We start from the raw sequence: 27,322 nt of genomic DNA, 5'->3' as shown, positions 1-27,322 counted from the left end.
CCTTTCGGCCTAGGGCCCCTCCGGGGCCTACGGCCCCCTGTCACGGACGCAGGTGGATTTTTAGTTCAAACCGTGACAAACAGTCACTACATGCAGTACTTCATTAACATAATAATAATAATAATAACGTATAATTAAGTCAAAAGATCTCATGACATAAATTAACATCTGCACTTTATCTATCTCTTTTTTCTTAATTTTAATGGTATTGATGACAAGCAAGCTCAGAGACTAACAAAAAAAAAATCACAACCCATTTTGCTTTACAGAAATAGAAATATCTATCTACTGTACTAGAATGATTATCTGATGAAGCCAAATTTCAGCATTTCAAATCTTCCATAAAGATTTGCCAAAAAGCATTAAGCTGATAGTAGTATGTCATGCACATAAATTTCTTCTAAAAATACCATTTATTGTTTACCTTAAGAATCTGTCCTCCTTCTGGGTATCTTCTTAAAATATCCTTAAGAAAATCAACAAGTGGTGGAGTTGTTTGTCCGAAACGACCTAAAAACAGAAACAAACAAAGAAAATTTGTATTATTCTAATATGCATTTACTTTCAAATTTAATAAAAAATACCAATTACTTAAAATCTTGTTTTACATTAACTAAAGATCTGATATTATAACACCCAAAAAAGAAAAAGAAAAAAAGCAGTTGATATTAATGTTAGTATGAGGTTTCAAATCTAGGTGAAACAAACTTGATAGCTAAGGCTTCACGTCATTTATATCCCAATTCCCAGCTACTGAAATTTCAAATACAGCAACTTCTAAGGGACAACTACTTTTTGAACTGTAGGACTTCTAGGGCTCTAAATATTTTACAGCCAGAAATGATCCTTTCCGGCATGCACTCACACAGCATACGCTGTCTCTAGCACAAACTTCCTGTTCTTGCACATTGTGGTGCTGGCCTGGTGTTAGTGTGGGTGCTCCCTGTGCTCAGTGCAGGAGGAAAAGGCTCAGAAAGCTACTGACCAGTTTTGAAGTTCTGGTGAATAAGCATTCTGTGAACCCCACAGTTAGCCCCTGCTCTAAGAGAAATGATCTATTATAGAATGAAAGGATCAAACCTCACCAGTTCAACCTCCAGTCTAAAGAGCAGTTCCCCAAAACAAAATTTGAGATGAACAGTAGATGTAATGCCACAAGGAAAACTAGCTCTACTAATGTCTTCACCTATCGCTTCCCTTCAAAATTGCTAATGTAATGGTTATTTCTCTCTCCCTTCTGCGTGTATTTGTTAATAATGTATACATATGCAAACACACATTACATATACTATGGGAAAAAAAAATGACAAAAACTAACAAACATAGGAAAAAAAAACAACACAGCAGCATCCTCATCAATGTGGAAAAAAGTGATGACTATGAGATCTACCTGCTGAGAATCACCTTGAATCACCTGCTCTATGAAAAGTGTCTCAGAACTCATGCACACAGAAGTCTGGTATTAAAGCCCTCAGATCCTTGAGACTGTTTTACATAAGCACTGTAGGCTAGGAAAAGTTAAGGGCTTTCTCTAAACACAGAATCCTTACAGTGGTATCTCTTTAGAAAATTTCACATCCAAATATTCAAGCACAAAAAACAGCAACAGTTTCTCCTTTCCATGAGGGATTTCCACAGAAATACTTACAATGTATTCCCCATATACTTGTATGACCAAAATAAACAACAAAACAGTTTAGAAAGAGGAAAAAAAAATGTTTACTTGAAGTCTATCGCAGCCATATACTGAACAAGAGAAAGAAAAATGTTTCATTCATGGAACCACAGTCCATTTTCACAGGTGATTTTTAGAAATTCATCAGTCTGTAAATCTGTGGTTTACTAAACTAAGAAATGAAGCCTTTTTGTCACACCAAATAAAATAACTGCATGAAAAGGACTTCCTTCTTCACGCATTATCATGTTTCGTTCTCTTGTAATAACAAATGGATGCTTACAACATACAAGAAAAAATACTGCTTCCCATTTAAAGATGAAATAATTTCTATTAACTACAGACTGCATTAGAAAACATTTGGACCTTCAAGCTCATAAACAGAGACAAGTATTTTTCATACCTCCTCCTTTCAATGCTTCTGACTGAAGCTTTAGAAAAATTTGATTCGGAGACTTTTGAAGATCTACAATCTTGGTATCATCAGACAACTGAAACAGAAAAACAGATCTTAGTCAAAACACTCTGCAGCGTATGTATTCTAGATTAGTTATATTCCATGCATACTTATACCACGAAGCCTGGCTTTAGCTAGAAGAACACAAATACTCTGCAACAAGGCTCATGAAGGGCTTGGAGAATCAACCCTAAGAGGACAGGCTAAGGAAGCTGGGGCTGTTCAGTCTGGGGAAGAGGAGGATGAGGGGAGACCTTATCACCCTCTTCCAGTACCTGAAAGGTGCTTACAGTGAGAGTGGGGCAGGTCTCTTCTCACTAGTGACAAGTGACAGGACGAGGGGAAATGGCCTCAAGTTGTGACAGGGCAAGTTTAGGATGGATATTAGGAAGAACTTCTTTACAGAAAGGGTAGTTAAGTACTGGAATAGGCTGCCAGGGAGGTAGTTGAATTGCCATCCCTGGTTGTGTTTAAGAGCCGTTTGGATGTGGTGCTCAGGGATATGAGTTAGCAGAGGGTTTTTAGAGTTAGGGTCCTATGGTTAGGCTGTGGTTGGACTTGATGATCTTCAAGGTCTTTTCCAACCTGGGTAATTCTATGATTCTACTTTCTCTCTTCAGTGGCTAAAAACAAATCACTAGGAAAAAGTGCTCACACAGGGATGCTTACAATCAAGATACATTTAATAAGCAAAAAGTTCCAGTCCACAGCACATTGCCATAATTCTAAAACACTAATTAGAAACATGTTTCTTTTCAATTGCATCAGTTTTAAGAAGTCTTCAGAGCATCAGTAGGCCCAGGTTGGTAGTGGAGTCATCATCCCTGGACGTATACAAGAGAAAGGTAGATTTAGCACTGAGTGACATGTCTTAGAGCAGTCACAGGCTGATGGCTGGACTTAATAATCTTAGTGATCATTCCAACCTTAATGATTCTATGACTCTATAAGGCACTACGTGAGAAAGAAATACTGGATATTTTTTAACATGTGGTAGCAGCTATGATAGTAAAAATGACAAAGCAATAAAATAAAGAATTAAAGTATAAAATAACCAAGCACTCAAAAGTTTCAGAAGGATTTTTGAGGTTCCTGCAGTACAGGACATGCCTGTTCACATTGATATTTCTATATGTTAACCTGAAACATGTATTTTAGAAGTTACTGCAGCCTGCTTACTGACTGCTCCTTGCCAAAACACAGAGGTCAGGGTCAGACAGAGCAGCACTGGTATCTCAGCTTCCAGATGGGTTTTAGAGAGTGATACGATGAGCCACTTTCTCCCAAAACAGGAAGGCCTGAAGAGCACAAAATCAAGGACAGAAAAACCCAGCTAGAAAATAAAATATGTACTACACGGGTAATTGGCTTCAAAACTTAAAACACGTCAGAGAGGGTGTTCCTTGAACAATACAACTATTATCACTCGGTTCTCCACGCTTTGAGCATCCTTGTGCCACAATGAAGGCAGCCCAGGTCCCTGCCCTCCCTCCCAGCCCCATCCCACCCCGCCGGCAGCTCCAGGCAGCACGGAAGCAGCTCACCAAGCAGCACTGAGCCCATGACCTCCCGTCGATGCTTTCCACAGCACAAGGTCATTCGTTCATCCCCCTCTCCCACGTGCCTACACCTCAAATTCCGCCCTGAGGCTCGGTGCTGCGGGACCTGGCCGGGAGGCGGGCAAGGAGCCCCATGCCCTCCCCTCTCACCTCTCTCCCGCAGTGCCACAGCCGCTGTCGGGCGGCAGGGAAGCCGGCTTCCGCGTCGATCCGCGCCTTCACGTCACCCACATCCGCGGAGAGCGGCAGCTCGAACGTCCTGCAGCCCAGGCAGCCATGGAGGACGGTGACCCGGGCCAGCCTGCACCAACACAGAGAGAGACACCGCCTGAGGAGCGCTGCCCAAGAGCCCACCCGCAGCCCCTCACGACCCGGAGGCCCGAGGCGGCAGCCGGAGGTCCCGGCCGGGGTGCGGTGTGGGGCGGCGGGCCCCAGGGAAGAGGCTGTGGCAGCGCCTGTACCCACCGACCCGACCCGACCCGTCCTGTCCCATCCCGCCGCCACTCACATGCCCGCAGCGCACAAAGGACCGTTAGGCGCCACCACCGCTCCCCACATGGGGAAGGGGAGGGACCGCTCGGCGGCGGGCGGGAGGGGCTGGTCCTCAGCTCTGCGCCGTGAAGGAAGAGGAAGGAGGAGGAGAAAACGGGGCCTTAAGCTACAGTGTCTCCCCACATCACGTATTGCCCAGCATCCAGGCCCAGCGGTCTTAGGGTTAATAAACCCCGCGTTTCTGAAGGATACGGAACACAGGAGGAAACCTCGTTTTTTTCTGTCAGTCACTTGCGTGATCATGAGTGCTTACTGATAAAGACCATCCACTTTATCCCATAGGGCCTGTGCTAAGTCCTCGTGCCTTACAAAACCTGTGGAAATAGAGCTTACTCCAACCTCTCAAGGTGCAGAAGCAAAGGATGCAGTGGTTGCACTGCAGTTGTTTTCACTCAGCCTGTACCACAGCTCAGTGACTGCAGTATGCTCATTGCAAAAGGAATTTCTGTAAAATCCCAAGCTGGATGTTGATGGATAGGGGAAACAACTTAATGCCCATCTGCATGGAAACAGCTGAAGCACTCGCTGCTTGAGCAAAGCGTGTTCCCAATCTCTGACACATTTTGAGAAGGAGAGGAGCTGCCAAGGGATGAGAACTAAGCAACAATTAGGAACTACAGCTAAGAAGTTCACAGAATCATAGAATCGCTCAAATTGGAAAAGACCTTAAAAGATCAACCACAACCCAACCGTAGTACCCTAACAACCCTCCACTAAATCATGTCCCTGAGCACTACATCCAACTACTCAGGTCCTTATAGACAGATGGGATTCACCAGAGTCTTCAAATGCAGACCAATGTGACTGCAAGGCACATTGTGAAGGTCTAAAAGGATGCTGAAAGGAATTGGAGGCCACTAAATCTCATCTCAGATCTGAGATATCGCAGAGAACATCCATTTGGAGTCCATATAGAATTCTCAAAGGACAAAAATGTAATAATGAAGAGAAAGCATGAATTACCCTATATGATGCAATGATCAAGTATGTAGATGGAACAAAATTGGTGAATGAAATAAACCTTGAATTCAGTGTGGCTTTTGAAACTGTAGCCAGTAGCAGCATTCATGTCTGGGACAAACTTCTAGTAAGAGAAGGCACTGATCTCAGTAGCAAAGAAAAAAGAAACAAACAAACAAACTGATACCACATCCAAAGATTGTATTTGGATTTAAAACCACACAAACAGAAATTTTCCTATGGCCATACACAAGGGTTGGGTTTGGCTCAGAATAAGGTCATATAACCTATAACCTATATATGAGCAGACAAACAATAGAAAAAAGAAGTGGAAAGAGTCTCAGCAGTACTAAAGTGTTTTATCAAACAAATTGGAATATATTTTCATAGTAATATGTCCCTTACCCACAGAAAAGTCTGCGTTGCAGTGTGATCATATATTCACATAATTTAAAATAAGAGTGCTGCAGCAGAAAGAGATGGATTCAAGCCCAGTCCTTACTTATAACTGTGCACAAAAAGATAGAATAGAGTCTTCAAATGGAAGAATACCGAGAGACAAATAGTGTACACTTTCTGATATAAGAGAAAATCCGCTGCAGTACAGTATCATCCAATGCAGCAAATTTTCTGCAGTGCTGGCAAGCAAGTAGATGTCACTCAACAGCTACATTTGTTTGAGACAGCACATAGGAAACACAAAGCCAAAGATTTCTTTGTCACAGTAAGCCCTTAACTTCATTCTTAAACCCGGTTCTTTAAGTGTTTCTAACAGATGTTTTCAACATTACATCATGAATATTTCCCATTAGCCAGAGACTATAGATTGCATTGGTCTGCAGTCACTGCCAACAGCTTGCTTTATATCCTTGCTTAGCTTTTCAAGAAGTTTGAGTATAAACCTATCACTGGCTGATGTTATTTGCTGATGACACATGTGCTACTCACTGGGAAACCACCTCTTTCTGGAGAGTGGAAAGTTTCTACTTATTTGAATAGCTTCATTAACAGAAAACAGCTTTTTATGTTTTTCTTATCCAAAATCACTAAACAGGCATCAATTAAATCTAGTAAAATTGACAAAAGACAATTTTGCCAGCAAAGCAAACTTGATTATTAACTACCCAAAAATCTGCTACAAAAATTGAAGTATTTTGCTGAAATTGTCTCAATTTAGTTAGGTGCAGTAAGTTTGAATCAGTTCTCCTACTCTTCAGTCCTCGTATGAAACTATCATAGACAGCTTCTAAGCCAAATAGCTGCATGATCATGGCCTAGTAAATATGCAAGAACTAGAGGAAAGTGTTCTTATTCCATTTGCAAGTTGATGTATTTCTAAACATACATTCCAGGGCCCAAGTATTATACGAATGGAACACTCCTGAAACACTAATAATAACAAACAAATGAATTAAGTGCAGAGGGGCCAAGGACAGCATTTATTTCCAAATAATACTTTTACTCTCCCAATTATTTCTTTTAATGTTCAAGCCAGTTCTTTGATGGCACTGAGGAAATGTCAAGGGAAGTCCTTAAGAGACCGTGAAACTTGTATGTGTTTTGCTAATAAACAGCAGAGCAAGAAGGCACTAATAAATGGAAGAATTTCAAAATCTTCTCAAATGTGTAAGTAAAACTTCCTCTTAGATCTACCACTGGGAGGTTACTTCACATTATTTTCTTTTAGAGAAGACCTAACTTTACTCTTAACTACAGTAGAGTAACCATTACTCCACTTACTCTTCAGAGAACTGCCTTAAGTGGGATTTAAGTGTTCTTGCAGTGTTTCAAGGACTGCTGTTGGCACATATTTTAATAATAGTTATTCTCTTGCAGCCTTTGGCAACAACAGGAGGACTGGATTTAGAACACCCACTTTAACTTTGCAACACCAAAAACCAGAGGTTAAATTTGCATGTTGATTTCAGTGTCTAAAGTATGTTCCAAAGTATCACAATGAATCCAGTCCAGGCCTCTATATGGGACACAAAGAATCGGTTTATCACGGGCATTTCCTCCATACTACATTGACAGTTTTCCTGTTTTCATTTCAGAATACTTAATGAAGTTTCAATCTTTATACTTAAAGTGAGAAAAATCCACTCAATAATAGTAAAATGAGCCCCAGATTACACATAGATTACACATTCTAAGAAGTATTTCTCATCTCTGTTCTAGAGGATTACTTTTGAATACTACATCTGATCATGCTCCAGAGTTTCAGAATATTTTCTGGGCATCACTGAACAGAACCCTGTGTATCTGGATAAAATATCAAAGTATCAAAAAGAAGATTCGTGCAGTTTTCAAAAATTATGACAACACACAACTTCAAGGGCCTATTAGAGTATTTGTGTATGTCTGTGCATCAAATAAGTGGATGGTACCCAGTAATTGGCTTAGGTTGGAGGGAGTCTTAAAGATCATCTATATCGGGCTGCCCAGAATCCCATCCAGCCTGGTCTTGAGTACGTGCAGAGGTAGGACATTCCCAGCCTCCTTGGGCATCTTGTACCAGCGCATCACCATCCTCTAAGTAAAAAATTATTCTAACAGATTCTGTTTGTTCTCTATCAGTTCTACCTCCTTTGCGTGTTTTTAAAACACACAAAAAGACAAATAATAGATTATCCTTCAGACCACAGGAGATAGATGGGTGGCACAAAGGTAAAAACATGAGATGCAAGGAAGGCCTTGTGAAAGGATGGGAAGGAAAGGGGAAGAAACAATGCAGGCTATTCCCTTCTGGGAAAACACAAAGAAGAAGTGAAAGGGACTCTTGGTTTGCCTGACAAGTCCACTTCCAAAGCTGTGGTATTTTCGAGCGAACACTGCTCTGAGTTCTAGCTTATATGCAGAAACCCTCAAGAGCCAGAGGCTGCTCTTCCATGTTCTGTCCTACATGAAGGGGCATGGGAAAGGTGTCAAGTATTTCCAGCTTCCTACTCCCCACTGCATTTCACCCATTGCACTCTCTTCCTGCCATCGTGGGTCAGTTTAAAGCAATTCAGTGGTCAGAGATTTTTGTGAATATGTAAAAATGAGATTAAACGCAGCAGGGTCTCCAAGGAACTTGCTTTAGCAAAGGGTTGGACTAGGTGATCTCCAGAGATCAGTTCCAAGCCCTACAATTCTGTAATTCTGTGTGTTTGATACTGCAGCAAAACCCATCTACAGCTTAATCAGTGATGCTCTTCTGTAAAAGCAGTTCATATTAGTCACTAGGTTAACATGGGCCCACTTCTCTAGCCTGTCCAGGTCCCTCTGGATGGCTTCCCTTCCTTCCAATGTATCAACGGCACCACCCAGATTGGTATCATCCACAAACTTGTTAAGGGTGTACTTGATGCCATTGTCTGTCACTGATGAAGATGTTGAAGAGCACCAATTCCAGGACTGACCCCTAAGGGACACCGCTCATGACTGGCCTTCACCCTGACACAGAACCATTAATCACAACCATTTAGCTGCATCCAGCCAGCCAATTTTTAATCCATCGTACAGTCCATCCTTCAAATCCACACCTCTCCAATGCAGAGAGAAGGATGTGGTGACAGACCATGTCAAAGGCTTTGCAGAAGCCCAGCTAGATGATATCCATCGCCCCTTCCCCATCTACTGAAGCCATCACTCTATCATAGAAGGCCACTATATTGGTCAAGCAAGATCTGCCCTTTGTGAAGCCATGCTGGCTGTCTCAAATCACACCCTCAACCCACATGTGACTAAGCATAGCTTCCAGGAGGATCTGCTCCATGATCTTCCCAGGCACAGAGGTGAGGCTTACCAGCCTGTAGTTCCCCACGTCTTCCTTTCTCCCTTTCTTAAAAATGGGAGTAATATTTCCCTTTTTCCTGGCTCTGGGGACTTCACCAGACAGACAGGATTTTGGAAATGTGATGGAGAGCAGCTCAGCAACTGAATGAGGATGAAGGAATGGAGGCAGTCATCCCCTCGTGCATTGATGGTAATAATATTTCCAGAGATAGTTTAAGATCCAAATAAATATTTATCTCCTAGTTTTTTTTCAGACACTGTCTACGCAAAGAACTCACGCTGTTTTTCAGCTGCTAGCAAGATTATCCATTTTTCCCCATAACATACTGCTTGGAAATACAAAGAAGAGAAGTTTCACTTGTTTTTGCTTTTTTTTAAATGCAGTAGTGAAAGTGAATTCTACATGTAAATTGAAGGTCAGACTATGAATCTCATAGGAACTTTTTAAAGCAGTTTTCATTGATTTGATGGGCATAATTCATATGTAAATGCATCAGAACCTGATACCTACTTATGATTTTATAACTAAAGCAATTTATCTCACTTGTTTAAATTTAAATGTAGCATGTTTTAAAAAACACATTCTAAACAAGTTTCAAACCCAGTGCTCATCTTACTGAGGACCATAGGGGGTTGAGCAGGAATATATTAGCCTAACAAAAAAAAAAAAAATAAAAATAAAAATAAAAAAGCTTAGAGGAATTAAATTATTTACCTGTTCTTATCCTTGATCTCCATTGTCTCTTCTTCTTTGATATCTTCCCAATAGAAACATGAAGCAAATTCTGGATTTATAAATTAGAAGATGATTTTTCAGTCTTCTTTTCTTTGTGGCTCATCCTCTCCTCTTCAGTGGACACTGGAAAGCCCAAACTCAGCTTAGTTTTCACTCCATCCCTTAAATCCAAAAGACTGTTTTATATCTCACCATCTGCTGCTTCTCCAGTTTTCTTCTAAAACTCGGTGTTAATTGTTTACAGACTTTGCCTTTCTCATAATCAAGAACAGACTCAAGCAAAGTCTCACTTAGTGGTTTTTTTAACTGAATTCAAGATGATGCATTTGTGTGATTGATTTCTAATAGTTTTTCTGGAGAAGGAGTGCCACGGCTTCTGTTTCTGCTTTTTCTTCCTTTCTTCTGGAAACAAAGTTGGAAGATTATTTGTGAAGGCCAAAGTCTTGACTTGTCTTCCCCCTCACACTTGCGAGAAGCCACTTCTTAACATCAGCTCAGGAGTTCTGGAAGAACAGGCACAAGAGAAAAGGTGTGGACCGTTAGTACGACAGAGAATTAAACTGAAGAGTATGGAGAGTCATTTCCTCAGAGGGCATAGTATTAAGTGAGTCATGTTACTAATTATAAAATGCCTTCTGCATTACAGTGCTTGTAAGCACGTGGAGAACTGAAAAAGACCAATGAGGTTTTCTGCTTTTCTTCCAATACAATACCAGGGAAAGTTATGGAACAAACCATCTTGGGTGAGATCACACAGCATGTGCATGGCATCCAGGGGATCAGGCCCAGCCAGCACGGGTTCATGAAGGGCAGATCGTGCAATCAATACAATAACTAACATATATAGCTGTAAGTACACAGAATAACTACAAAGTTTTTCAATTTCTTCCTTGCATTGGTGTCTGCTAAAAAAGACTCTATAATATATTATAGCTTTGACACAAGATTATTCCATTGAGGAAAAGAACAGGCTGGGCATTACCTTAATGGGGAAGGACTTTACCGGTCTACTCAAATGACTTGAAACTAAAGGAAGAGATTAATTACCTTGCAGTGAATTTCCATAGGGAGAATTCAGAGTGTTCCCATCTAATCCCCCCTTCCCAGTTGGTATAGGTCAACATCCACCCTATGCTGCCCATACAGTCAGGAGTTAATTCCTTCAAGCTGACACACAAAATTTTTGTAGCAGCAGGAGCATTTATAAATGAGGCAAGGCATGTGCTGTCAGACAGCAGAAAACATTTCATTCAATACATGCAGAAAGTCATTGCCAAAGGAAAGTATGTCTGAGAGAGTTGGGAGAAAGACTGGTATTCCATTAATGTTCAGCATCTGTGCAAATGTAAACCATCTCTGAGCCTCTGATGGTATTTGCAAGTCCTCATATAATGTGCAGTTGTGTATAACTCTCTTCAAACAGTAATGCAGAAAGCCCTTTTTTCCTGACCCAGAAAGGGAAACAACTGGATAAACTGCAAAAGGTAAATCTAGTTTAATGTTTAAGTATGATATTGAAATATACATGGCAAAGGAGAAAGGAGGTTAGAATTGGTGGGCTGAGGGTTTTTTTCCCAATATTTGGAAATTTATCTCTTCAGTAAATTAACAAGTATCAAAGGATATGGACTGAAAATGAATTTTGAATGCATGATCACAGAGAACATAGCTTGACATAACATGTTCCTAAAAGTCTTAAATATAAATTTTTCTTTGTAAAGATGCTAGCCAAACAAAAGTTCCATGATGAAGAGATATAGACTTAAGCAACAGTCATGCAAACGAGACCAGATGAGCTCCATCCTATGGTGCTGAGGGAATTGGCAGGGATGATTGCCAAGCTGCTCTGCCATCTACCAGTGCTCCTGGTTGTCTGGAGAGGTCCCAGAGGACTGGAGGCTTGCTGATGTGACTCCTATCTACAAGAAGGGCTGTAAGGAGGATCTGGGGAACTACAGGCCTGCCAGCCTGACCTCAGTATCAGGGAAAGTTATGGAGCAAATCATCTTGGCTGAGATCACACAGCACATGCATGGCATCCAGGGGATCAGGCCCAGCCAGCATTGGATCATGAAAGGTAGATTGTGCTCGAACAACCTCATCTCCTTCTACAACTGGGTGACCAGACTGGTATACAAGGGAAAGGCTTTTAATGTAGTCTACCTAGATTTCAGCAAAGCCTCTGACACAGTCTCTCATAGTATTCTAGGAAAACTGGTTGCCCGTGGCCTAGACAGGTATACCCTTCTTTGGGTAAGGAACTGGCTAGAGGGCCATGCCCAGCAGGTAGTGGTTAATGGAGTTAAGTCCAGCTGGTGACCCATTACAAGTGGTGCCCCCCAGGGACCCATCTTGTTTAATATCTTTATTGATGACCTAGATGAGGTCTAAAACTCAGTAAGTTTGCAAATGACGTGAACCTGGGAGGTGATGTCTATCTGCCCAAGGGTAGGGAGGCCCTTCAGAGGGATCTAGATAAGCAGGATTGCTGGGTTGAGGTGAATGGGATGAGGTTCAACAAGGCCAAGTGCCGGGTCCTGCTCTTTGTCCACAATAACCCCATGCAGCGCTATAGGCTTGGGACTGAGTGGCTGGATGACTGTGAAGAGGAAAGGGCCCTGGGGGTGTTGGTTGATGCTCGGCTGAACATGAGCCAACAGTGTGCCCAGGTGGCCAAGGGGGCCAACAGCATCCTGGACAGCATTAGAAATAGTATGGCCATCAGGAGCAGGGAGGTAATCATCCCCCTGTACTCAGCACTTGTGAGGCTGCACCTCAAGCACTGTGTTCAGTTTTGGGCCCCTCACTACAAGAAAGACATTGAGGCCCTGGAACGTGTCCAGAGAAAGGCAGTGAAACTGGTGAGGGGTTTGGAGCACAAGTCTTATGAGGAGTAGCTGAGGGAACTGGGGTTGTTTAGTCTGGAGGAGACTCAGGGGAGACCTCATTTCACTCTACAACTTCCTGAAGGAAGATTAGGATGAGGAGGGGTTCAGCCTCTTCTCCTAGGCAACAAACAGGATCTGAGGAAATGGCCACAAGATGAACCAGAAGAGATCTAGATTAGACATAAGGAAGGTTTAGATTAGACATAAGGAAAATCTTTTTCTCTCAGAGAGTGGTCAGGCACTGGAATGGCTGCCCAGGGAGGTGGTAGAGTCACCATCCCTGGCAGTGTTCAAGAGGTGTCTGGATGAGGAGCTACGAGATACAGTTTAGTGGCTTGTGGTAGCAATGCTAATGGGAGGACAGTTGGACTAGATGATCTTGTAGGTCCTTTCCAACCTTGTGATTCTATGAAATCCAGTCTCATTTGCACAGGTATGAAGAACTTCCTCTGGAATTAATGAAACCAGTGCAGCTCTGCTGATTAATGAGTTGCCAATGGGAGGAGAGCAGCAAGGAAAAGCATTTAGATTGCAGTGGAAAGCTAAACACAAGAGGATTCTGGCACTCTGATGCATCAATTGCTAGAAGACCAGGCCAGCCTATACTATTTCCCCTAAAAAATAAACATTAGTAAAATCATACCTAAAAAGCACTAGAAGTTATTTGAGCAGCTTCAATTTTGTAGGGGAAGGAAAAAGTAAAAATAGGTTTACGATAGAAAGCTAATTATGATTTAAGAGACAGCCTCTCCACAATTAGTGAGTGACACATTTTCTCATACACTACTCTATTTCTAGATTTGGCCTTTCAAAGATTGTCCTTTATTATGTTGCTGTGGAGAAGCTTTTTAACTCATTGTGATTTTGTGCATGATTTTGCACAAACCACTGTGCATGACCTGCATGCTGATGAGACTCTAGCTAAATCTCTAATCACAGTAAGTCAGTAATTGCCATGAGTATTTATCGTAGGACACTGAGAATCCCTTTGTTTCAAATAGTACATATGTGACTGGCTGTTGACGTGTTACTTGTACTAACATAGCCTTAGAAAAATAAAAAATCCTTGTAGGATATTTGATGGCAATACCTTGGATAGGTCTAAAAGTACTCAAAGGAAACTTAAGCTCAATTAATTAGCAGCAGATTAAGCTAAATCATCATGTGAAGTGACATCTCTACCTTGGCAAATCATTCTGATAGTCCTTGACGGAACTTGGCCTTGCCTGCATGGATGTGACCACTTGGCATTATCAGTTTGCTACCAGATCATTTTACACTCCTAGAAAGACTCTGACAAATTCATCTCCATGTTGTCTCACATGGTAAGAAAGAGAGACAAATTGGCTGTCAGACAGGCATCAAAAGACCCTGGCACACTGACTTCCTGACCTTACTCTTCTTCACTGCCTGAAGTTGCCATGTAGGCTACCTGGTAACTTCACATCATACTCAGCCCCAATGTCTGACACCATTCATTTAATTCATTAGTATAAACACAACCATGCCTCTCCCCTAGAAAAAAAAAAATACAGTTACAAACATTGCCTACTTCAGTTTTCTATGACAGAATTCATTAGCTTTTAAAAGGAAACAAATTTTACTGGAGAATTTTGTCTTTATTTGAATTTTGGAGAAGAGAAGATGTTTAGTAGTCAATCTGTAAAAACAATCTTCAGTTCTACAAATGCCTGCAATTAGTTGTAGATATGAAGCCATAGGTAGGGGTCCTATCACAATGCTTAATAAATGCTTAGTTTTGCCTACAGCATAATGAGAATAAAGAGTCCACAAGTAAAGGAAATGCAAGAAAAGCACTTTTTTTTTTTTAATAATAATGTTTCTTTCTCCTTCAAAAATGCTTTGCTAGTGATGTGTAAACTGAATGAAGAATGTACAATTTAATCATATCCCATGAACGTGACATCCAGCTTGATTCCACCAAGAATGATTTTAACAGCAAATACAGGCAGATAGGCACTGTTACACATGCTAAAAACTTTCACTCCTGTGTATTAAGCTCATGAACATAAAATGCATCACTTTAAAAGGAAAAAAGCTAAGATATCTGGCAAAAGTGAAGGCTCATAAATCAGTGCTAGCAGATGCAAAACCACGTTTTCCTGAGGTCTAATCTCCAATCTCAGGTATTATGAGGTCACCTCAGAGCTAATTTCTAATCTCCTACATGCCATTGTAAATGCAGAATGGCCCCACTGTTTTACTAAATTTCCTCCTTTTCCTGGATTTGTTAGGCAGGAGCATATGACAGGTTTAATGCTCATAGTTTAATCCTACTCAATGCAATAGGGGTGAATGAGTCCAGATCCTTAGCTGCAGCAAAAATGAGCACAAAATGGGTTGGCAGTTCTTTGTGCAGCTACACAACTTCCACACTATGTCAAAAACGTGAACTCTAACGTGAACTTCAGAACTCTCGCTGCTGGATACTGTGGACAGAGTAAGGTAAACATGCAGAACAGCCTACAGTAATTTATACAGAAGTGAGACTTTATGAAAAATGATATATGTAACTGCTCAGAAAATTTGAACTCTAGTGTTTCACTCATAGAGCATTAAAGAAATCCTGAAACAGATTTTTATAGAGCTTACATTCCTGAGAAAGCAGATAAGAGTCGAAGATAAATAAATAAATAAATAATCTGAGAAAATAAGCATGTCTTAAATGCAAATTGTTCCTGTGTATGCATAGTATAATAGCTGGGTTTTAAATTCATTTCTATCAAAGGTTAAACTAAATTCAAGGTTAGCACACAACTGCAAGTATGACAAAAATATACTAAGTTGCTTCTCAGAGATAGCTGTCCTGTAGAAATTTGAGACAGACCTGATACATTGTAATATGATAACATTCCAACAAACTAGAAATGCTGGCAGTGGAGTAGATGTGCCTTTAATATGTTTATTGTCTTGACAGCTTTGGTGCAGCCCAGTAACTGAAATGTGCAGTCCGGGCCATCAGTAAATATAAATCAGTGTCATCACACAAGTATACATTTCTGCATTTATATTATTGTGCAAAATGTGGTGTTTCATTCTTTCATTTTTACATATAATTTTATGAGTAAACTAAAAGCATTCCAAAATGTCAGTTCTTTAGTACTGTTGATGGCATCATCACCATAGATGCTACTGGTATTATATTATTAATGCTAATTAATTATTAATGCCTCTGGTTGGAGGCCTGTTGTTAGCGGTGTTCCCCAGAGGGGTCGGTGCTGGGTCTGGTCTTGTTCAACAACTTCACTAATGACCTGAATAAAGGAATAAAGTCTAACCTCTGTAATTTTGCTGATGATACACAGCTGGAAGGAGTGGCTGACACACCAGAAAGCTGTGCTGCCATTCAACAAGACCTGGATAGACTGGAGAGTTGGGCAGGGAAGAACCAGATGAGGTTTAACAGCAAGTGTAGAGTCATGCACCTGGGGAGGGATAACCACATGCACCAGTACAGGTTAGGGGATGACTTGCTGGAGAGGAGCTCTGCAGGGAAAGAACTGGATGTCATGGTGGACAACAGGTTGTCCATGAGCTAGCAGCGTGCCTTTGTGGCCAAGAAGGCCAATGGGATCCTGGCCATTAAAAAGAACATGGCCAGTAGGTCTAGGGAGGTGATCTTCTCCCTCTATTCTGCCCTGATAAGGCCACATTTAGACTTCTGTGTCCAGTTTTGGGCTCCCCCTCTGAAAAAAGACCAGGATCTCCTAGCAGAAGTTCAGCAGAGGGCTATAAAGATGTTAAGGGGCCTGGAGCATCTCCCTTTTGAGGAAAGGCTCAGTCACCTGTGGCTGTTCAGCTTGGGGGAAAGAAAACTGAGAGGTGATATGGTATATGCTTCTACTAAATTCTAATTGGAGGTGGGAGGCAAATGGATGAAGCCAAGCTCTTGGTGGTGCATAGTGACCTATCATCTTTACAAGATGTAAAGGCCTAAAACTTGCACATAGGAAATTCTGTACTAACATGCAAAAGAACTTCTTTATGGTAAGGGTGCCCAGAGAGGTAGTGGAGTCTCCTTCTGTGGAGATATTCAAGATCTGTATGTATGCCTACCAGAGCAACCTATTATATGGGACTATGGGGCCTGCAACTAGATAACTGCAGTTTTGTAGTATAGAAGGAATCCAATCTAAATCTCCTCTGGCACAACTTAAGACTATTTCCTCCAATCAAATAAGACTTATTTTTATGCCAAAAATTTGTAAAAATAAACCACAGAGAGCAGAGGACCATATTTGTCTAGGATAGTTGCTACAGACAGCAGGATTTTTCCAAAGAGCCTATGTTTGAGGGGTAGCTAAAATAACAATGTGGCAGTGATATGTGAGTCCATGAATTCAATGATCCAGTCTGTTTCTGAAAGTCGTTAGGCCCCATCTCCCCACATCTTCCAAGGAGAGTATTTGTAATGCGTTAAATCAAGCACATATAACAAGCCAGATGACAGTGCAGAAAGTTATGTGTTCGTGTCTACCTAAACAAGTACACCAAGAACTGTTTGCAAAAAGGAAGTGATCACCAAGATAAAAGATTTAAGTTATGCAGTTTTCTTGCAGATTGAAACCAAAACATTTTAGTTCAACACTCACATTTCCTCAGTGATTTCTTGAGAAGTTCAGAAAAGCATGAAAAATCAATTACAGCTGGTTTAGATCTCAGTATTATGTTTTAATAGGAGAAAAAAAAAAAAAAACAATGGCCTGCAGCAGTAAACGGTGAAGTAGCTCCAAAACCAGACGAAACAGAGCACAAGAACCCAGCAGTGCAGCTGCTGCAGCAAGCATAGCTGATAGCCACGTGGTTCTCACTATAAAGCTGGTACCTCCACACAGCTCAACATTATGTGAGGACATCAGGCTGTGATCACCACTGCTCCACACCATGGAACACGGGAAATTTGCAGTCAGATTCTGTGGTATTCAAATAATCCTACAGTAACTGTCTGGGACTGTGTGGCTGAACTATACATAAAGAATCCCTTACCTGAGTTCTGATGAAGTGATCTTAGATACCCAATGTGGATGTTTCAGAGTGACTTCTGAGCAACACTTAACAGCTGGAGAAAAAAGCTGGCCAAAAATAGGCCAAGCATTTAAATGTTCATCAGAACTGCTGCTCTCCAGAAACCCAGAGGTGTGAGGATCTTTCCTCTGAAAGTGAAAGCAGTAGGTGCCTCACAGGAGGACAAGAAGAAGGAGAACTAGCCCTGCTGAGAGTTAGTTCTCAACCATTTGATGAGTTTTCCAGTGAAACAGGAAACTGAGACTATCTGTAAACCACAGTGCAGAAATTAGAAGAGCTCTGCATTAGCAAACAAACTGAACATAGGAACAATGTGGTTATTAAGCAGAGGAAAAAAAAAAATAGCATAAATATGGATTATGGCTTGACTGCAAAAGTTGATGCCATTTAGAGATACCCAGCTTAATCGGTAAGTTCTGCTCTCTGTAAAGCAGTATGCATTTAGTCTCATAGCTATCTCTGGGCTAAAGGCAGCAATACAATTTCTGGTACCTGAGCTTGTCTGCATCGCCCATGGCAGCAACATATTGATCTGTGCAGGCTTGCTTGTACAAGAGTTCATGAAATACCTGGCAATCAGTTATTTCTCATGAGGCCCTGGTGAGAAACTACACCAAGGACAGGATAGGAACAAAGCTTTAGTACAGAAAATACATTTCAGGATAAATATACCAGCTGCAATACAAGATCAGAAGTGGTCAGTCCAGAGTGGAGACAACATGGTTCTCCAAAGTGGAGCAAGTTTCCCCAGTGATTTCCTTCCCTTCATCTTTATTTTAATTGTGTTTTGTTTGAATTAGTAAAATCATTCTGATTTTGATTCTGAAATACAAGGGAAAACAGATATCCTCTGTGGCCACATAGAGGCACTTTACTGTGTTGTACACAAAAGATTATCATAACAAATGCGTTAAGTCTGTTGGTAACCCTGACACGCATTTTGCAGATTTAGAATGATGTATTTATGTTATTGTTTGTTTTGGATGTTAACAAATAATTAAGTATTTGTCTATGTTCAAATGTCTAAAGCAGACAAAAATGATCAATCAATTTAAAACAATCAACAATCAACATATACAAGGAAAGATGCCACCTCACAGTTTAAAAAATAAGCCTGATTCCATCACCACAAGGACAGCTAAGGGAATCAAAATCCTATCCTTTAAGCAGAGACTAAGAGAAACTGTCCTGTTTACCCAGACAGAATCAAAGAGAAGATAGCAGAGTACAGGTAAGATTATTTTTTGAAAATCTAATAACTGGATGTGCACGGATAGGAAAGAAGAGCTATTTAAAATACTAGAGGATGTGAGCATATAAATACATAAGTTTAAATTTCCCAGAATAGTGAATGAATCAAAAAAGCAGTGAGGTTCCCAGGCAGCCTTCCAAGAGTAGAAATGAGTAAAGTATTGGCTTTGGAGACTGATCAGCTTTTATCCAAAGAAGGATCTCACAGCCTCTGACATCAGAGCACTGCTCTGTTCCTGGAGATCTTTTCCAACCCAGCAGTGCACAGCCAAGCCCTGGAAATCACTTGGGACATCTAAGCTGACAGCATCTAAATTTGAGTATCTAGAAACTGGCAGCTAGGAAAGGTGGGGAAAAGCTCTCAACACTGAAATTTATATCTGCCCTCTTATCTGGTGGTAACTGAGTTCATTGACCTGAAGACATACCCAATTTCTCCTTCAGAACTGGATAAAATGAAATAATCTTCCATTTGTAGTTTGGGAATGCCTCAGTGGTGGCAACAAAGCTTTATTTTAAAAGAGAGCTCACTCATGCATCTCGAATTTGCGAAGTGTGTGAGTATAAAGCAAAAACAGATGCTTTTTTTTTTTGGCATTAAGTCAAAAATGTTTTAGTGTAGTCTAAAACAGAAGATCACTCCCACAGCAGTGTGTAATATGATGATCTGGCTTTTAGAGAATGATGATATGAACAAATTGCAGGCTCAGTACATTATCTAGTAACCTAATATAGATAAGTTTGTCCAGTCAGCTGGCAGGGAATTTCAATGTTGATGTTGATTTTGTTGTGTTTGCCTTGTGCCCAGACATAGCACAGGACTGCCTGATTTCAAGCAGGAAGCTAAATATTTTGTAGTAGGTATTTGCTTGTTATAGTTGCGGAAAATTATCAAAACTAAGATAAGGGTACTTCACCTGCACCTGTTAGAAGGAGTCAAGTAATCAGCAGCAGTCTGCAAACACATAACACCATCTAAATGAACAGGCCGCAGCTGCAAAATGAGGACCTTTAATTTATGTTCTGACCTACGGAACATATATATAACCTACACTGATAGCCAGTGCTACATGTGGAAACAAAGGAGAAGCCCTCTTCAGTGCCATCCTCCCTCTCTGAAGTGCTCTGGAGTCTGGCTGCCTCAGAGACAAAACTATCAAGGCCAAGCACATAACATCAGATTTACCACAACGTATGCCTAACGTTTGACCAGTATGAGTGGTTAGTACTTGGTATTTAGATATTTAGGTGTTATAGCAGACAAGTAAAATGTTCCTTGGCCTTTTTGAACTGCAGAGACTTTCTAATTGTCTTGGAAATTTCCTAGGACAGTCATTCACAGTTCCCAGATAACAAGAGTCGCAGTACCTAATGCCTAGCCTAGAAACATAGTACAATACTTGTTACAAGTTACAGACTTGCCAGAACACCTGAATGGCTAAAAGACTGACTACTTTTCATACTTTATTACCTAAATAGAGTTCTATAGGATATTTTTGACGAAACAGTAATGCAGAAAAGCATGGAGAAAATAAAGCCATCTACAATTTCCTACCCATTAGCACCAGTTGGTAGGGACTCTCTACTCCATGTGGCAATCCTGTACTCTTGAAACGTTTGGGGGAGGGCCCTTTTTAGGTCAAAAAGGCCTGAAGTAATGACAGTGAAGTTGCACAAAAATCCTACTTTTGTAGCATAAAGTTACTCTCACAGTTTTAATGCTGTATACCTTCACTACTCCTGTTAAGGACAAAGGAAATCACTAAGAAAATACAGGGAATGACTTGCAGGTAGCATCGTGTTCCTCCTGCAATACAGTTCCACATTACAGGCAATAAAATGTTTCTGCAGAGTAAAAAGAGTGTCTTCAGCAATGGACACAGTAGTGAGAAAGGCACCAAGAAGATCTTGGAGGTCTTTTCTAACCATGATGATTCCAAGACACTGTGACTCATAGTGCTGCTCATCTACCTGACACAGAGTATTTTTTTAGGCCAACTGATAAACCCCCCTAAAGCAATTGTTACAGGGCTGAACTTTATTTTCAGTTACTGATGTTAATCAGAAGTAAACACACTTACTGCCTTCTCTCCTGGCCCTCTAAGCTGGCTCCTATTTAAATGCAGCTGGAAGAGGCTCTTAAGATCAGGACATGCTTAAAGAAGTATGGACAGAGTATGACAGCCATCTGTGCCATTTGTCAGCCAAAACTGAAGACAAATGGCGTGGCATTTTCTGTCTGACTAGCATGCTTTTAACAAGATAATTTATCTATATGAACATCTCCTCTGTAAGCAGGAGGGTTCATCTCTAAACTGAGACACACTATGCTGAAAATTTACGTCTGGGAATGCCAAATGTTGCAGAAGCAAGAAAATTAATACACAGGCTTGGCTGGATTCAGGATTTAAATGGCGAGGAGAAAATTTTTTCAAAGCTGAGAATAGTTAACTCCTTTGCAGTTGCTGCAAATCAGTATGAAAGCATGGAAATACAGCATGTTTAGCAGCTGTTATTCATGACAACAACTGTTGTTTAAAAATATTCTTAGGACAGCTCTGCCAAGATTTGGCATGCACAAGATTTGACATCTCTTCCATTACTCCTGTTGCTTCACAACATGCCCAATTAGATATTTTGTTTTCTAAGCAGTCATTTCAGTGCTGTTTTTCCTAATTAAGAATGTTAGAATGGTGAAAGATGGAAATGAGCAGGAATCTTTTAGCACACGAAACAGAAATAGCATTATTCACAAGCAACTATATTAAGCTACAGGAGTATCATAAAGAAGCATCCATGAGTGTTTGCAGAGTGGTTGGAACTAGTTGATTAAGCAGCAGCCTATTAGTGAAAATTATGATTAATGAGAAGCTTACAACAACAAAGCTCTCTCTGCAAGTACTGCAGGAGAAAGGAAGAAGGAAAAGAGAAGTGTATTTCAGATTGGAGTTGTTAAATTAATAACTAAGGATCGAAGGTCCACTGAAAGGCTTTTTAGAAGATTTGTATATTCTAAATTTTAGAGACCAAAAAGAACATGGACTCTGTTCTCCTATTTCCAGGTGTTTTGTGGTTTTACAACATGGTAAGGGAGATGATAGAGATTGAGACATAGGGTGTCAGGCAGGAGCCCCCAAGATCAATACTTTCAGTCACATCAGAGCAATTCCATTATCTCCCATATAGAGCAGGCTGCTGCCTTTTACATCCAGCTATAACACTAATGCATTAGAGAAAGAGATGTGGTCATTCTCATTTATTATTTATAACACAGAGCACATACAACTTGGCTGACATCATCCTCATCAGAGCTCATGAGAAAATGAAATAAATCACTTTTTGTGGCTTTTAGGAAAGATGAAAAAGCCCTTTCAGGTCTAATAATCCATTTTTCTGCAGTAGAGTGCTCTGTAACATATATAGCCAAATAGTTTATTGCATATAATTGTGTATGTCCCAAGCTGATGACTTGACTGTTGTTTGGAGGAAGTCCCAATGTGTACATATACAAATGCTGGATAAACATCAAACAACCAATACAATTTAAAGGGGTGTGTTCAACACTGACAGACCTACATCTGTCCAGAGCAAACTAAAAATCACTTTAAGTTCTTCAGCTCTGAAGTCTGCTTTGTTCTAGTGGATCAGCACTGTTGTGGGCACAGGACTGCTGGCCTAGCCAAAGCCTATATCAGGAGACAGGCTTCCGGTGCCAGACCAACATGAACATGACAAGGTCAGAATTACTTGTTAGTGCCTGAAAAGGGTCCACATCACTCTACAGTGCAAAGATCACCTTACAGCACACCACCTGCTCTGTCTCTTGTCAATGAACAGGTCTTGCCAGAGACCATGGCTCAATATGCTCACGCTGGTCCCAGTCTAGGCATGAGCTTGGCTGTGCCACCAAGCACAAAGGAGATTACTAAGGGCTTGGGCAGGTTTCTCTTCCCTGTCTTTCTTATTTTGCAGCCCAGGTATGGTCAGTGCCTCCAAATCCAACCTCGGGGAATAGGAGAAATGTGAGATGCTGTTTGGGAACTGAGGCAGGACAGGGCTACTGCCGTTACAAAAAATAATGACGGTAGATCAGAAGTGGTAATTCATGCAGCAGTTGGCCTGAGAGGGAGAAAAACAATTATATGGAAGAAAGAATTAAAAAAGGAAAGATTCAGATGGGGCAGTTTATGGGGGAAGCGCAAGTGGTAACGGAAAGGATTGAGAGCACAAAGCTCCAATCCTCCTCCTGTCCCATGGGGTTTCCAGACATCTCCTGACATTTGCAGCTTTTTCATAGTGTGATTTTATGCAAGAAGACGACAGCTGGTGCCTGCTTGTAAAGCATACCAGACCACTCTGAACCTGCTGTCATGTTCTCGAAGATCTCAGTTTACACTGGTTAAAACGTGAATGTGATTTTTATGTTAATGTCGCAAAGCTTCAGCATGTACCACATATAACTAGCAAATATGCAGCCAGGCATATTAGCTCATCCTAAAATAATTACATGAGGCATAAGCTACTTCAATAAAAGCTTTAACTAAAACTGGTAATGTAAATACTAACATTACTATTTCCTTCTTTGTGGATGCCCAGGGATAAACTCAGGCCTTAGCTATTTTCTGCCATCTGTCTCATTTCAGATAGGTGAAATACGGCCTCAGGAGATATGGCCTAAAACTGGAATGTAGAAGTTCCATACCAATATATGGACGAACTTTATGGTAAGGGTGATGGAGAACTGGAACAGGCTGCCCAGAGAAGTTGTGCAGCCTCCTTCTATGGAGACAGTTAAGACCCATCTGGACACCTACCTGCATGACCTACTGTAGGGAACCTGCTTTAGCAGGGGGTTGGACTCGATGATCTCTTGAGGTCCCTTCCAACCCCTGCAATTCAATGATTCTGTGTTATGCAACTAGATATACTCTCTGTAAGGAAAAAGTTGCTGAACCTTACAGGTAAGAGGAGCCTATGCATATTCATCCCCTCCTGAGAGGTCACCAGAGAAGCTCACAACAGCTGTTCCACCATGTCCTGAGTGTAATCATCACCCATCTATTTTGGTTTCATCTTGGTGGAGAAAATTTCTATAGGTAAGCTTAAGGAAAACAGTTAAGCCTCATTTATTTCTGGGCCAACTTAAAGATTGTAGGGTTTTTTGTGCATGGCTACATTTAGGTCTTCATAGACAGACTGAAATCTTCCTTACACAGCTCTGGATAAAAATTCCAAAGAATAACTGTTGAAATGGCCAAAAAAACTAGGAAAGTGCTAATAAATTAGACCACTTTGTTTAAAGATTTAGTTCAAGACAGCCAAAATGCATGTATAGCCATTAGTAACACAGTGATGTGAAAAACTGGAATATGAGTAACAGAAAAAAAGCTGCTGCAACAAATTAACATGCACCTTGTATTTCTTAGTTGAGGCAGAAGTAATTGCTGGACTGCATAAGTAACAAAAATTACTGCTGAACAATTCAATACTTATTTCTACAAAGATTAAATCTTCCCAAATATCAAATACTTGGAAATCTGACATGCATACTTAAGAAAGTGATGGAAAATGCATTTCCATTAATTTCCATTTAATGCATTTCCATTTCTGTGCATTATCCTAAGAGTTTAAACAAACTGGGCAGCTAGACACTTAATGTAAAATTTCTTCAAGAAAAAGCGCATTTGGATTACAAAAACCTACACTATCATATACTTTAATGTAAAATGTAATGCAGTTGTTTCAAAGCCCCGGTCACTGTGAGCGCAATGACCTCTAGCTCATTTTAGGTATGTGGTCTGTCAGTTTTCTGGGAATCGCTCCTGTGCTTCCACTGACTACATGGAGCCTCAAGCAAGCATGATCTTGGGCATCTGAGGTCCTTCGTTTTATTTTTGTATGAATCTTGGCCTGTTGCCCTGAAGTCCATAAAAATTCATGTCTGAGAAGCTGGAAAACAATCAAGTAAAAGGTTCAGAGAAAGAAATGCTTTTCCAGTTGGCCCCAAAAATGCCAAGTCCACCCCAGTGTAATTCTACTGAAAACAATGGAAGTACACAGGAGCTGAACTTTTCCCACTGCCTTCACACAACAGTAAGCAGCCTATAAAACAATTTTATCTAATTAAATTATGTCATGGTCCTGCACGTTTTCTGTGGGAACAGAAATTCTCTACGTGGGACTGGCTTTTTGTATTCTGTTTGTATTCGTATAACCTGCACAATGACAAAGCAAACGATTACTCTCTTCATCTTTGAAAATTCTATTTCTAACCAGAGATGCTACATAGTGTTGGTGACAATCCTTGCATAGGAACGAAAGGGACAAGAGCAAACACTGGCAATGCCACAGCCTCAGTATTCACATTTCCTTCTGGCCACTCCTTAGGTAATGATGTTTTTCAATAAGCTAATTAAGGGCTAAACTGGGCCTCTTATAATTCAGTTTTGGTTAGCAAGCAATAAGAATTTGCTTTGCAAATGAATTGTCACAGAGCTGTGAGGTGAGGACAACACCGAGAGCACCGATGAGAAAAGATCCCTGTGGGTTTCTCAGTGAATGGGCGGCATGTCCCCAGCATGACAGGGTCAGAAGAGAGTATTTACTTCCCAGCATCAGCGGCTCTGCCAGGTCCCAGAAGAGATGCACAGAAGATGATGACTCCTTACATCACCTACTCACCCTCCCTGACACGCCAGCAGGGCTGCTCAGCACATCCCCCCCTTCTGCCACCTCCCTGATGCTGGAGTGAGATCTCCCTGGGGGTCCTGCAGCAGCTGGTGAGTACCAACGTACAGCTGCAGGGGCCATCAAAAAGATGGAAATCTTCGCTTATGAACAACTCAGCACAGCCCTACACATACTCAGGCAGATTAAAGCAGAAACAATATTCTTATAAAGAATGAGGAAGATACTCATGACTTAGTTTTTCACACTGCTGCACAGACAATTTTAACTGTAATGAAAAAATAATAATTAAAAAAAAGCCTGGATACCAAACAATTTCCTCAGAAACAGATTGCAATAAACTTGCCCACAGCTTTTGCTTTCTGAATTTGATTTGAAAGCCGGCACTAAAGCCAAATCTAAAGCTTGATTTAGGTCCTGGGAGCAGATGGGGAACAAAAGGTATCAAATCATCTGCCAGGAAACAAAACACTGCATTTCCATAAGAACAAATGTTTGCATTTAAAAAAGCATATATCTACCTCAGCTAGAGAGAGAACAAAAGGCAGGAAAATGTTCATTCCTGTGAATAATAATCATACTTGGCGCACTCATAGAGCTGCATTAGGATCCAGCCTCCCAAAGGTACCATGTTAAGCTCTTGGAATTTCATACGCTTTCTACAACTGCATACATAAGGAAAATTAAGAACAGGGCACTGTGTGCGAAGTAAGGTTGCATAATGAATAATTGTTAGATTTCTGAAAATTAGGTCAGCCACTGTAGCATGAAATAATGTACTGTGTCCCCCTGTGCCTGAAGGCAGCACTGAGCTCCAAAGGCCGGTGCAGAAACAGGGTGGTACTGCAGCACTGCACGGCTGCAGCGGGGAGCCCGGGTGAGCCATCCGGAACAGAGAACATGTTCCTATGCAGAGCCCTATGTTTCACCCACCCTGCCAGCGTACTGCAGCTCATGAGTCACCCGAAAACCCTGTCAAGATGCAGGAAATGCTGCTATTTGGCTCGATGCACTATTATGTGAGTGCTAAAAGCACCACAATATCAGTGAAATACCTCCCAAAGCATCAGGATGCCCGTAAAACATCTCCCACAGAAAGATACAGAGACCGCTGGATCTGCAATTGAGCTCATACTTACAGCATCGGCTGGGACAAAGCTGTGTGTTTAACTATTCCTTCATAAACTGCTTCCACATGCTTGTCTGCTCATTGTGCCATTTCTTCCACTGGTTGCTTGTGTTTGACAGCATCTGGACCGCAAAATGATCCTTCTTCCTCCTCTTGCAAAATCAGCAAGCTGCGGAGGGATGCGTGACCACTGCTGCAGCCTCTGTGTCTGGGAGCAGCCCAATGCAGCAGAGCTCTGGCTCCCCCTTCCCAGCCTGGGTTTTGCTTTTTTTCTTTTAAAGAGATATGATCCGACCTCATGTTTCAGCAGCACAATGCAAACTGCAGGCATGGGGGAGTTGACTAATACAGGACGATATTACAGATACAGACTGCCAACACTCGTGGCATACCTCGTAATTGAAGCAAATACATCCTGTAGCACAGCTAACTTGGAGTTTTGTTCTCTTTTGTTCCATTCTCATCTACTGCCACCATTTTGCTGCTCAATTTCTCCACTTTCTGCTTTTTTATTTCTCAGTTCATGCGGCAGAAATGCCACATTCTTTATTGATTTCATTTTTGAGCTGTTCTGCTGTGTTAGAGGTGTGTGTTATACTTAAAAT

General features: G+C 41.1%; 1 protein-coding gene across 4 annotated transcripts in view; it reads right to left on the bottom strand.

Annotated features, from left to right (window-relative positions):
* The window catches only part of SACS (sacsin molecular chaperone), a 52,561-nt gene extending 25,605 nt beyond the window's left edge, over window positions 1-26,956 (bottom strand). Inside the window, exons 1-5 of one of the 4 annotated variants that reach the window (XM_015852084.2) lie at window positions 26,728-26,956; window positions 9,696-10,219; window positions 3,842-3,992; window positions 2,079-2,166; window positions 425-510 (exon numbers count right to left, since the gene is read on the bottom strand). In XM_015852084.2, coding sequence (XP_015707570.2) covers window positions 425-510; window positions 2,079-2,166; window positions 3,842-3,992; window positions 9,696-9,718 — 348 coding nt within the window. In that variant the 5' untranslated portion in view covers window positions 9,719-10,219; window positions 26,728-26,956. Of the gene's footprint in view, window positions 1-424; window positions 511-2,078; window positions 2,167-3,841; window positions 3,993-4,156; window positions 4,180-4,199; window positions 4,326-9,695; window positions 10,315-26,727 lie in introns of those variants that run through there. The other 3 variants (XM_015852083.2, XM_015852081.2, XM_015852133.2) reach the window with 3 other exon arrangements.
* Between the last annotated feature and the right edge of the window lie 366 nt (window positions 26,957-27,322).

Source organism: Coturnix japonica, chromosome 1 (genome assembly GCF_001577835.2).
Source record: "Coturnix japonica isolate 7356 chromosome 1, Coturnix japonica 2.1, whole genome shotgun sequence".
NCBI classification, from domain to species: domain Eukaryota; kingdom Metazoa; phylum Chordata; class Aves; order Galliformes; family Phasianidae; genus Coturnix; species Coturnix japonica.
This window is presented reverse-complemented; position numbering and strand designations above follow the sequence as displayed.